Source organism: Gracilinanus agilis, chromosome 6 (genome assembly GCF_016433145.1).
Source record: "Gracilinanus agilis isolate LMUSP501 chromosome 6, AgileGrace, whole genome shotgun sequence".
NCBI classification, from domain to species: domain Eukaryota; kingdom Metazoa; phylum Chordata; class Mammalia; order Didelphimorphia; family Didelphidae; genus Gracilinanus; species Gracilinanus agilis.
The window spans coordinates 115,682,600-115,696,168 of NC_058135.1; the positions used below are offsets into that span (position 1 = coordinate 115,682,600).

Sequence of the window (13,569 nt, forward strand, 5' to 3'; positions counted from 1 at the left end):
CCTTCCTTCCCTTCCCTCCTCCTTTCCTTCTTCCCTCTTCCTCCCTCCCTCCCTTCCTTCCTTCCTTCTTTCCTCCCTCCCTCCCTCCTGCCTTCCCTTCCTTCCTCCTTTCCTTCCTCCCTCTTCCTCCCTCCCTTCCTTTCTTCTTTCCTTCCTTCCTCCCTTCCTCCCCCTCCCTCCTTCTTTTCCTTCCTTCCTTTATATATACATCCTTACCCCTGAAGATTTCTTGATAGAGTTGTCCCCTCTTCTCACTCTTATGACAAATTGCGTGTTCAACATGGTCATGATACCGCTAAATGTGTAGTTGATTTTGGGGGTGAGGATTTCAAAATATTCTTCAAAGTTAGGTTTTCCTTGAAAGTCCCTCCTGTTCAGCAGCCTCCGGATGCCATTGCCAAACTGTAGAATGGTCATGTCTTTGTCGAACATGAAATGAAAAGGAAACGTCTTGCAGAAGAGCGAGGCTGGAATCACCAAGGAAGACTGAGGGTTACAAGGAGAGAGGGAAGGTTTTGTGCTTTTCACTTGAACAGAGTATAACAAGAAGGGCTGATTCACAAACTCATTAGAGTCATTGCGGAAGCAGGGAGGCACCGGGGTCACGTCTACTTCAGTTTCATATAGTACATGAGCAGCAGCCTTAATGATGCCTGGAAGAATTAGGGTAGTTGTTTTTTTAGGGAAAAAGTAGTAAACATTTAAGACATTGGGGTCTTTCTCCAAGCAGAGGATGGAGACCTCCTCCAGGCAGCCCTTCTTTTCCGCTCCTTGGCTGCTTTGCTTCAGAAGGGTGCTAAAACTGTTCAAGAAGTCTTTGAGAGTCCCTCCAACCACACCTAGGATGTGTTCATCTTCCTCATAGCATATTTTGAAGAGCTCTTCACCCAGAGATGCTTTGATAACATCCCCTGGAACACCTGGAATGATAGGGGATTTTTTTTAGTCATTTCTATTATAGCAGTGGCATCAGGCTCAAAACTGCACGTCCTTTTCAGTTTATATGCTAAGCTATTTGCAGAACTAAAATCTCAGTCTTCCTTCCAACTCACAGAGACCTGTTCATTCAAGTCCACATTGCCTTGGGATCAATAGATGTATATAGTATGAACTTGGGGAGCTACAAGAAACACATGGACTTTGGGGTTAAATTCTCTACACTAGGACATAGTCTGTCAAGTTCAAAAAGTTTGTCTTCCTTTTCTGATGACCTTCACTTCTTTCTCCAATGTTTGGGTTCATCGTCCTTGCAATAGCCAAATCCACCCTCCAACAATTTACATTCTTGAATTTTGTATATTTCTACAAGCTTGTAGAAAGTCATATAATCATCTCGTGTCTTGTCTCCATAGACAACTATATTTAGATCTGCAAATACATAGAGATAACTTTTAGTGCCCTAGAAAACTTTCTACCACCAAGTTTCAGGGTAGACCTCTTTCGGTAATGAGCATTTCTTTGGCGAAATCACAAATATAGACAGATAGGTTAAAAAAATACATATGTATACACATACATACACATACCATGCATATGCACATGTATGATTGGATCTATATACACACATGTATATATGCATGTATACTCACATATATCTATATATTCATGTACCTATATGTTTATATATATTTTCTATTTTTCATGTTATACTAAACCTATTAAAAACCCTATTTTTCATGTTATACTAAATTTCAATTTTGCTTTTAGCTTAGGACCAAACTCCTTTCCCTCTCTTCCTAGTTATAAAGAGTTTTCTTGGTTCAAAATTTGATTGGCTATTAGCAAACTAAGTACCCCTGGTCAGTTTCCCAAATCAAAGTCTGCCATTATCTTTCAATGACACTGTTTTCTAGACATTATTTTCTAACTCTTGGCAGATAAATTATACAAATGGGAAAGGATTTTGGGTCAAACAATGTAGCAGAGTGTGGAAATCCTTGCTTTATATAGATCTAGTCTGTTTTATTAGACTCTGTTCGTTCTTGATGATTATAGCATTTGAACTAGATGACCTTATTAGATACTTTCCAGCTTTAAGTCTTAATGATTCAATGATCATGTTCCCCAGTCACTTAATATGAATTTATACATAATTCTATTACCTGCTGCATTTGCTTGATCTGTAACTAATTTTTCAAAATCCTCTTTTCCCAACGATTTCCTGAAAAAGATCACAACAACCAAATTAGAAATGAGCTAATAAATGATAGACTCTCAGATAACCCTACAAAGAAATGATCAAGGAGAAGAAAAAATGTAAAGTTCCTTTTTATATAGGGTTACCTATATAAATCTTTACCTAATGATTATCCAGAGAAGTGGAAAGAATAGTATAGTAGTATGAATAAGCCAGAGTAGTAGATAACAATAACAACAAACACTTTTCAAGAGCATAGCTTTTACTGCTTTAATGAAACAAATATTTATTTGTATTATCCATATGCCCACAGTAATATCCTCTGTATTGAGGGGTCTAGCAGGCTCAATTCAGAACACATTCTAAACCAGAAGGAAAATAAGCCAAATGGGTCTCTAGGCAATGTAGACAGATGTCAGAAAGTCCATGCATTAAGAAGTCTATGAACTTTTCTCATGGGGAAGATTTTTAAGCCTTCCATCAGACCTTATTTGCTTTTTCAGTCCACAACTGATTAGAAGACAGGAATAGGAGACTTGCTAAAAGCTGTAGCTTTGATAATAGCAAAAAGTTCTTTAGTCCTATTACTGGCAGCCTGGGACCAGATGGTCAGTAGTTATCAACTATTCACTAAACACGTATTCCATTCATGGCTAGTAAGCAATGATTGCATTTATTATAAAACCTTATATTTCCAGAATCCATCTTTCATGGATTATCCAGTTTTCCAAATAACTTTGTATCCATAATTAGCCAAATGAGAGCCATTTAAATGATGCAATGGATAAAATACTGGACCTGCAGTCCCTTTCCTCCATTTGCCTCAACTTCCTCATCTGTAAAATGGAGAAAATAATAGTACTTACCTCTCAGGATTATTGTGAAGATCAAACGAGATACTATTTATAAAATCAGCCAGACAATTGAGATTTATTGCCATTTTTGCCTACTATGTGCCAAATAATGAATTAAGTGCTGGAGATACAGAGAAAAGCAAAAACCAGTCTCTGCTCTCAAGGAGCTTGCTGGATTACTTCCAAGCAGCCAGTAAATCTTAAACTGCTATGTAAATGCTACTATTATTATACCCCAGGAATTTTCACTGGCTGTCCCGCACGACTAAAACTTTCTAATCACCTCTGCCTCCTGATTTTCCTGGTCTCCTTCAAGTTTCAGCTAAATTCTCACTTTCTACAAGAAGCATTTTCTAGTTATCTTTATTTTCAGTGCATTTCCTCTGAAGTTATCTTCAATATAACCTGGGTATATCTTATTTGGACACAGTTGTTGGCATGCTATCTCTTTGAAAGCAGGAATTGTTGCTCCCCTTGTCTCTGTCACCATTTTCTTGTATCTCTAGCACTTAGCACAGCGCCTAGTATATAGTAGGTGCTTAATAAATGCTTTTTAACTTGACTTATAGCAAAAAGAAAGATCATAAGTAAGTAGTTAAGAAAACTCAAAAGAAGCACAATAGTTTGGAACTATTTAGCAGTACCTCTGTAGCCTCCTTAGTCTTTCAGGGTTGGTGAGTTATACAGCACAGCATCATAACTGATTTTCGTAATGATGACTCTGAGCAAATAGGAACACTGGGGTCTAAATATAGTCTGCCTCCAAACAGAAGTTGTATTTTTCATTTTTTCTTTATTTCTATTTTTAGCTCCCAGTTCTTTCCTTCTACCCATCCCCACTCCTGACTATTGAGAAAGCAAGAAATACGATAGCCATTATATATATATATATATGTATACATATATATATATATATATGAAGTCATGCAAAACATATTTCTACATTAGCTTTGTTGAAAAAAAATAAAGAAAAAACCTGCTTCAGAGTCCATCAGTTCTCTGTCTCAAGGGGGATAGCATTTTCATTATGAGTCCACTGGAATTATCATGGGTGATTGTAGAGATCAGAGTCGTAAAGCCTTTTGAAGTTAATTATTGTTAAAATATTGCTATCACTGTTCTCCTGGTTCTTCTCAATTTATTTTGTGTTATTTTATATGTCTTAGGTTTTTATAAAACCATTCCCTTCATCATTTCTTACAGCAAAATAGTATTCCATCACAATTATAAACTATAACTCATTCAGTCATTTCCCAATTGATGGTTGCTGTTTTGTTTTTTTTTTCTTGGCAAAGGTACTGGAGTGGTTTGCCATTTCTTTCTCCAGCTTATTTTTACAGGTAAAGAAACAAAGGTAAACAAAGTTAAGTGACTTGCCCAGGGTTACACAGCTAATAAGTTTTTGAAGCTAGATTTGAATATAAGTCTTCCTGACTCGGGTCTGGCGCTCAATCCACTGTACAATTCTTTGCCACCACAAAAAGAGCGGCTATCAACATTTTTGTACAATTAGATCCCTTTCCCTTTTTTATTGATTTCATTGAGGTACAGACCTAGTAGTGATATTTATGGGTCACAGTTTTATGGCCCTTTGGCTATGGATCCAAGTTGTTCTCCAGATTTGTTAGGCCAGTTTGTAGCTCCATCAACAATACATTAATGTGCCTTTCCCCCCACATTCTTCAGACATTTGTTATTTTCCTTTTCTGTCATCTTAGCCAGCTAGTTTTGGTTTACATTTCTCTATTAATGATTTAGAGCATTTTTTTCATATGACTATGGAGATAGCTTTGATTTCTTCTTCTGAAAACTTCCTGTTCATATTCTTTGACCATTTATCAATTGGGCCATGGCTCTTATTTTTTATGAATTTGATTCTGTTCTCTGTATATTCAAGAAATAAGACCTTTATCAGAGAAACTGCTATAAAAGTTTCCCTCTCAATTTCTTGCATTCCTTCTAGTTTTGGCTACATTGGTTGAAGCTACAATTTTCAAATAATATCTCTTTGAACATAAAAAGTGTACAAATATAATTAGACAAAATTATTATGGATCTGTGATCCTGTTAATGAATAATTCCACAAATAGTTCAGATTGCAACTTTTTTGTGTTTTATTATCCAATATGATTCTTGTCCATTTCTCCCAGAATTTCTCCACAGAGGGTAATTCAACATTTTGAAAATAGTATGGCATAGTATGTGGGCTATCCTTTGGTTATCCTCTGAACTTGCTACAAAACTGTCTCACTTCCATTTTTCCAGCCATACATTTCTAGTCATGTCTTCAAAGCTACTGGTTGGTTGCAATTTTTCATTGATCATACACTAATATCCCCCATGCATTTTTCCCATTGTGTTTCAATGGTCTAGAATTCTGATTCTGATCCATGATATAGTTTACAAAATATATATTTCACTCACAGCTATGGAGAGTTGACTGCAATTTCCAAGATTGAGCCTTCTTAAATTCTTAGGTGTTCCAGACAATTCTAAATCCACAAGTAGTAAAATAGGAGTAGAGAACCTTTAATTTTAGAGAAATTAGGAACCAAAATGACAAAGATTGCATCTAATATCTGAAAATTGGTCACTAATCACATGGAGAAAATTTGATGAACCTGTAAGGTCTAAAAATGACCAGCTTTTTTCTTATGAAGGTGTAAGTGGAGGGCCTGGGTTCAAATTTGGACTCTGATACTTTTTAGCTGTGTGATCCTGGGCAAGTCATTTAGTCCAGATTGTCTAGCCCTTACCATTCTTCTGCTTTGGAACTGATGCTTAGTATTAATTCTAAAACAGAAGGTAAGGGTTAAAAAAACCCTATATAAGCCTTATATTTTTATTCCTTTGGCATGTCTCTACCTGTATGGATGGGGTTCCCTTGCTGGTGAATTCAATATACACCAACTTGTTCCCAAATTTCTGGTTCTGGTTTGTTCTGGCATTGACAATTTTGTCCACAAAGGATGAAAACTTTGGAAGATACCATAAAAGACAGTAGAAATAAGAACTAGTGGGGTGTATTGGAAAATGAATGTCATGTAAAAACAGGTCCATAAACCTTTTTTTCTTCACAAAAATATTAGAAAGAGAAAAGCATGATCAAAAAAAGGAAGAGTGATGGAGATCAGTCTTAAGACAGGTAGTTACATATAACAATGGGTATAGGAAGGTGAATACACTGACCACAGAGGGAAAATTAAGGATGAAGAGAAGATTAAGTAACTATAGTCTGAGCAGGAAGGGGGAGTCAGTCAATTGATAAATTACCTCAATTATGATATAGTGGAGCAAGCAATGTACCTGGAGTTACGAAACTGAATTTGAATCCTAGTGTTTTTATTCATTAGCTGTATAAAAAGAGGCAAATCCTTTAATTTTGCTTTGTCTTAGCTTCCTTCTTTGAAAATGGGGATAGTAATAGTTGCCTTTTACCTAACTCACAGAATACTATTGTCAAGTATTCTGTACTGTTGAGTTATTATGATTAGGGCACACTTATTCTGTATTTGTGTGTGTGTGTGTGTGGAGTAAACAGACACATTTTTAAAAATTATATTATAACTAATAGGAACAATCATACTATCTACACTTATAAATTTGGTACATTTCAATAAGTGATGTTATAAGCCAGTGGTTCCCAAATTTTTTTAGCTCACTGCCCCCTTTCCAGAAAAAAATATTACTTAATGCCCCCTGGAAATTATGAAACTATTTATTGAACTCAGAATAGGATATAATACAAAAAAAGTGTGGCCATCACCGCTTCCCTGGATCACTGCAGCACCCACTAGGGGGCGGTGGCGCCCACTTTGGGAATCACTGTTATAAGTGATTCAACATTTAATAATAACTCTAAGACATAGCCAAAAATTGCTACATTATGTTTAATATATTCTATTAAAGATAGTAGGGCATGGATATTATCTTCTTAAAGATTTCCAATAGAAATGGCAAAAGTACAGCCCTTAAAATTTTAATCTTCTTCTATCCAGAATAATTATCCCTATGAGTGTCTGGCAATCAAGGTTTTATCATTTTTCTCAATATTTTTTCCTTTTCTCTCCTCTTCCTTCACTTTTTTATGCAGAGAACACTTAATGACCTCAATAACAGTTCTAACAATATTACTAGAATTATTTTCCATGCTATGTGTTGCAAGTTTTGGTTTCCACCAACTCAAATACTATTTATTTATTCCTTTTAGTTTACGTTAAAATATTTTAAGCTTACCTCTTCTCCTGTATTTTATGCTTTGCCAATGTCCTCTGAAGTGCAAGATATAGCCTTTCATACTATAAATAGAGAAAAAAAGTTTTAAAATCCTTTTTTAAAATGTCAATTCAATTGAGGGTATAAATCAAAATAAATGAACCATGCCATTCTCATAAGATGAAACACAAATAGTACTATTTTTGTGACAAATGGAATCAATTCCCACTGCAGAAGCTGGCCCTTATTTTCTGTTTCTGTTTTTTTTTTTTTTTTATGACATCTGAACATGGTCAGACTGTTATTATGGATGCTTCCATTATCCTTCCCTTCCTCTCTTACCCCCAAATGAAGCTAATTTGGTCAAAATATGGTATAATCATTTAAAAACCAATCTTAAAGTATTATTTAATGTTATTTTCTTTCACTTGGATAACCATTTCACATCCATATGCCCCAAATCAAACTTTTCTTCATCTTGATCCACCCTTCAAAAAGCTATACTAAACTGGTGCCACTTCCCATAGTTTACACTCCTATCAAGATTTCCAACATTATTCCATTCTGCCATGATAGAAACATTGGGAAGCACCATTAATTCTTCCATGTCCTTCATTATCTTAATCCAATCTGTCATCAAATTCTTCCTTAAAAATCAATCTTGGTTGGGGGCAGCTGGGTAGCTCAGTGGAGTGAGAGGCCTAGAGACGGGAGGTCCTAGGTTCAAACCCGGCCTCAGCCACTTCCCAGCTGTGTGACCCTGGGCAAGTCACTTGACCCCCATTGCCCACCCTTACCAATCTTCCACCTATGAGACAAGTACACCGAAGTACAAGGGTTTAAAAAAAAATCAATCTTGGATTCTCTCTCACTTCTATTGTGTTCCTCTCTGTCTCTCTCCTCTTCCTCCTCCTTCTCCTTCTTCTCCTTTTCCTCCTCCTCCTCTCCCCCTCTCCTCTTTTTGTCTCTGAAATTGCTAGTGTATGGAAGTTTTCTTGGGATATTTTATTTTCCTGTGTTGCCCCTTAAAGTTCTAACTGGTCAAATGGATTAATAATAACAATAACAACATTTATGTAGCATTTTAAGGTTTGCAAAGCACTTTATATTTCATATGTTGTTTAGTCTGCACAGTAACCTTGTGAGATAAGTGCAACAGTCATTACTATATCCATTTTATAAAATGAGAGGTAGTTACAGATCTAGTAAATGCCTGAGGTCTTATCCTGGACCTAAGTAGGACAGAATAGAATGGTCATTTTTGTTATAGATTAAGCAGTAAGAACGTTTTGAGAAAAAAAAAAAGAAGTGAGAAATCTGAAGTAAAAGGAACTGGCAATTTGTTCTAAGAAAATACAAGTGCCAGTAAGAAACTTTGGGACACTTAAACTCCCACTGTGGAACAAATTCTGAGTGTCTAGAAAATAAAACAGAATAAAAGCCATCTGTTCCAATGTAGTGAATTTAAAATATATATTTTTGGTATACTTAATAAGAAATATCTCTACCAGAGTCCTACTCCAATACCTTATCATAGCATGGATGTGATCCTGGGATTTTCAATGACATGCTGGTAGAACATAAGCTCTATTCAGTCCTATCAAGGGAAAAGGCATTGAGTAAGGGTCCAACTACACCGTATGTCTTGTGTAAGGACCATTCTGCCAAGGAATTTGAAGGAGCTTGCCCTCAGAAAGTGGGCCACCATTAGATGAGTTATTTTTCCAGCACAAAACTCTAGAAGGCTGTATTTTAAGGCATGGCAAGATTATGATTTGGATACCAAAGAAATCATCCATAAGTCATTAAGTAATGAAGGCTAAGGACAAAACAGCATCTGAATACCAATGCTGTCTCTGTCCTTTACTTGTGTGAAGAGTTGCTCATATTCATATACTCTCCCAGTGCCTCTTCTCATTCTCTGCCTAAGGTATGTTGTGTATCTATATCTCTCCAGTATGTTGTGGCAGAAAAAACAATGAACTTGGAAAGCACAGTGAGCTGGTTTCTAATCCTGGCTATAAGATTTTATCAACTGTGTGAGTGTGGTAAGTCGTTTAGACTCTCTGAGCCTTAGTTCTCTTCACCTCAAAAATGGGAGATAACAATCCCCATACTATCACCCTCATAAGTTTGGTTTGAGGAAAGTGCTTCATAAAGCTTAAAGCATGATACAAATGCAAATGGGAGTTATTGATATTGGGGTCTTTCCCCTCCCCACTCAAGGAACATTCTTCTAGAGCAGTGATAGGCAACCTTTTGAGCTTGGTGTGTCAAAATTCACCAAAAAAAGGAGCATAACTCAGGTGGTGTGTCACTTCGAGAAAAAACCATAATTTTGTGATATTTATAGTTTAAATAACAAAAATGTATAATTGTATTATATAACTATATTTAATAAACCAAAATAGGCAAATTAATATAGGTAGAATTGTCATATATAGTGCAAAGAGTGTCTACACTACACTACAGCAAATGCTTCATCCTTGGCTGGCAGCCCCATGTCATTGAAAATGGCTATGCATGACACACGTGTCATAGGTTTACCATCACTGTTCTAGAGGCAACATCTAACAGACCACAGGGAGTAGACTTGGAGGCAGGAAGGATTAGATTCAAAATTTTTCCCTAATACTTATCCAGCTGTGTGACCTAAAGAAAATGGTAAGCCTCAGTTTCCTTACCTGTAATTAGTGATGGTAACATTTTTATTACCTACTTCTTGGGGTTATCGTGAGATTCAAATGAGATAATGAAGGCAAATTTTGTGAACTTTAAAGTGCTTTATTTGTATTATTATTGTTGTATCATTATTATTATTCCATAAATCTTTCCCTTGACTGCCTTGAACTCCTATAGTTTATTCACATATTAACATATTATTTTATCATTCATTTTGGCACTAAATCCCAAGATATATTAGTGCATAGTGAGTAGGGTACTAGATCCTTGGTACTTGGACTTGGACTAGACCAAAGTCAGGAGAACCTGAATTCAGACTCTGCCTCAGAAATTCACTGGCTATATGACCCATGTTGATTTACTTAACCTATTTAATATTCAGTTTCCCCAACTATAAAATGGGAGTAATAATAGCATTTCAAAAAGTCATCGTGAAGATCAAATGAGGTAACATACATGAGGCACTTTACAAACTCTAATTCAATCTGTAAAGGCTAGACATTATGATGTAACTATTTCATCCACTTAGTTTCCAGACTGAGTGATTTAGAGGCAGGACTATGTCTTATACTTTCCTATATTTGCCACAGTGCCTAGGCTGGTTATATCCTCATAGGAACTAATCGGGTGATTTTGAACAGATCTGAACTATTCTAAAATTCAGTTTCTTTAGCTGTCACATGAAGGGTTTGGATTGGATAATCTCTAAGGTTCCACACATACAAACAGGATACAACCTACTACGAAACTATGAAGAAAAATCAGAAGGTTACATGAAAAAGAATGATAGTAAAGTATATTATCAGAGAAATGTATGATTGATGGATAAGGTAGATACATTGAAATACTGAGGAATAATCAATAGGCAGCCCATATGCTCCTCTGATCCCCTCGCAATGTTAAAAGAAACCGACAAAGGTCCCCAACATCTCTTGAGGTGAACTTGGAGGAAGACAAGGAGAAGAGAGCCACATAGGACAAGGTAGCTAGATTGCAGAGCGGATAGAGTGCCAGGCCTGGAATCAGGAAGACATGAGTTTTAATCCAGCCTCAGATACTTATTAAACCTTTGTGATCCTGGGCAAGTTACATAATCTCTGTTTGCCTCAGTCTCCCCAACTATAAAAAGGGGATAATAATAATACCTACCTTCCAGGGTTGTTGTGAGGAACAAGTGAGATCATATTTGTAAAAAAATTAACATTGTTCTTGGAACATAGTAGATAATATATAAACACTAGCTATTATTATAATAATTATTATTACAGGATGGGCAGGTATAGATGAGATCTATATTATTGAGGGAATATTCACATCAGTGCTATCATAGATCCATCTGAGTAGTTGAATCTAGTCACAAAAAGTGGCTGAATAATGGAATGGTTATCAAACAATATGAACGTACTAACTTGATTTTTTTTTGGTCTCATTGGTTAGAGATCAGGCTTGTATAAACTTATGAAGGGAAATGCTATGCGAATTTCCATAAGGAGAGAAATGATGAGTATTAGAAAAGTATTGATCTTGGACCCAGAAAACCTGGATTCAAATCACACCTATGACATGATTTGTATGAATTTGGGGAAGTTATTTAACCTTTTTAGGTTTCAGTTTCTTTTCTTTTTAAAATTCTTACCTTTCTCTTAGAATTGATAAGTATTGATCGTTGATAGATATATTGATGTAATTGATAATCAAAAGTATCAATTCTAAGGCAGAAGAGCAGGAAGGAGTAGGCAACAGGGATCAAGCGACTTGCCTGAGTCACACAATTAAGAAGAGTCTGAGCACATATTTGAACCCAGGACCTGCTGTCTCCAGGTATGATTATCTATCCACTGAACTACCTAGCTGCCCCTTAGACTTCAATTTCTTAATCTATAAAGTAAGAAGGTTGGACTAAATCATATACATGACCTATAGGTCCCTTGATGCCTGATATTCTGAGTTTTAGAGCTCCCCATCACTATCATCACCATCACCACTCACACACAAATCATATATCCTGAAGGAAGTAGAAACATTCTCCCTTTTCACTTGACCAATGAGATACAACAGATTTCAGACATTCCACAGAAGTGAAGCTGTGACAGTTCCTAAGACCTCAATATGTCATTATGCAGAGCATCTCTTAGATATAATCAAGGAAATGTCAGGAGTCAGTAGCTATTATGGATTATTGACTAGGCTCACAGCCTCCAGATCAAACAAATTCAGTCAAATCAAATATATAATCAGAGAGGGGGAGAAATTGTTTTTGCACCTCCTCAGCCCTGCAGGACCCATGTTTTGCTTCTTGGAGCTGCTGGAAGAAGAAAGCTTAAAACAAAGAAGAAGAAATATCTTATCTATAAGAAAGAGGAATAAGATTTTCATTTTTAAAAATGAGAGTTATGAGTTTATTGTAAATGAATTTACAATCTTCCCAGTCAACTGCAACAGGCAGAAATCAAAATGTAACTATTTACCTCAGGGAATATCAGTTTGCAAATACTCTCTGCTAAAGTGTGCAGATACACTCGGCTTCGGCTAGTCTTTCTTTGAGGAAGATTTCCATGGATGTGTTTCTCAGTAACTTCCTGGCAAACAGGCAGGGCTGCCTTAGAACTCTCAGGTTGCTCTGCACATTCCTCTTCAGGCTCTTCCGAGACATGACCTTGAGTCAGTAAAGAGAAAGGGCATTCTCCAGTAATTTTAAGGTCTTTCAACTTGGTGCAAAACATTCTCTGGACAAGCTTTGGGGCTACTGAGTGCCCTTCTCCTTTATTGTGCTGTGGTCTTCTAACTTGTTAGCTGGAAAGTTGGAACCACCAAAGGAATGATGAATCTGGCAGCTTCGATGTCTATCTACAGTAGAAAAGTAGGAACAGAGATAAATATTTCCTTATATCTCTATAACAGGGAGAAAAACAAGAGCAAGTGTGAAAGAAGTACATCATAAGTAGAAGAAATTTTAATGTTTATTGAAAGAAAAAGATTGATTTGGTAAAAACCAAATATTTTTTTACAAGTTTTTATTTAATTCTGGTGGTGGTTGTGATTGTTTGCATAGCCTAATAATATTCTTGTGTGTGTGTGTGTGTGTGTGTGTGTGTGTGTGTACTCTGACAGCTGCCTTTTTTATATTCCATAAATACTGAAATAGAATAGAATATTTCTAATAGTAAAATTAAACAGTAAATTCTTTCCCCCCAGTTTTATAAAATTTCTTTGATCCTAGTTTTTTTAAAGTCCTTTTAAATGTGTTTGTAGAGAAAAAAGAGAGACAGAAACACAAAAGCTGAGATAGAGACAGACACAGAAAGAGAAAAAGAATACTTCAGCACAAAATGAAGTACCCTTTCAGTACTGCAGATAATAATGTACTTCTCCAAAACTCAACACTGTCATCTACTTCATCCTTCTGAATAGGTGGTTTGTAGTATAATCTTAAAACAATAGCACATCCAGTAACTACTCTATAGTGTCTGTTTACCATGATTCCTACCTTGGGTTCTTGTTATTTTTTTTATCTTAATTGAAATTCTTACTATAAAATGTTACAATATTTCCCATTTTATCTAAATATTTGATGCCTTCAACAACCCAGTAAAATTGGCAGTGCATGTATTGCTAGTATTCATATTTTTAAAATGAGGTTTAAAATTGAAGTAATTTGTTCTATATTACACAGTGCATCAG

The 13,569-nt window shown here is 35.9% G+C and overlaps 1 protein-coding gene across 2 annotated transcripts in view; it reads right to left on the reverse strand.

Annotated features, from left to right (window-relative positions):
- GUCY1A1 (guanylate cyclase 1 soluble subunit alpha 1) overlaps positions 1-12,731 on the reverse strand; it is a 48,749-nt gene extending 36,018 nt beyond the window's left edge. Inside the window, exons 1-4 of one of the 2 annotated variants that reach the window (XM_044680905.1) lie at positions 12,357-12,731; positions 7,228-7,289; positions 2,103-2,161; positions 217-419 (exon numbers count right to left, since the gene is read on the reverse strand). In XM_044680905.1, coding sequence (XP_044536840.1) covers positions 217-419; positions 2,103-2,161; positions 7,228-7,289; positions 12,357-12,611 — 579 coding nt within the window. In that variant the 5' untranslated portion in view covers positions 12,612-12,731. Of the gene's footprint in view, positions 1-216; positions 921-2,102; positions 2,162-7,227; positions 7,290-12,356 lie in introns of both variants that reach the window. The other variant, XM_044680904.1, reaches the window with a different exon arrangement.
- Between the last annotated feature and the right edge of the window lie 838 nt (positions 12,732-13,569).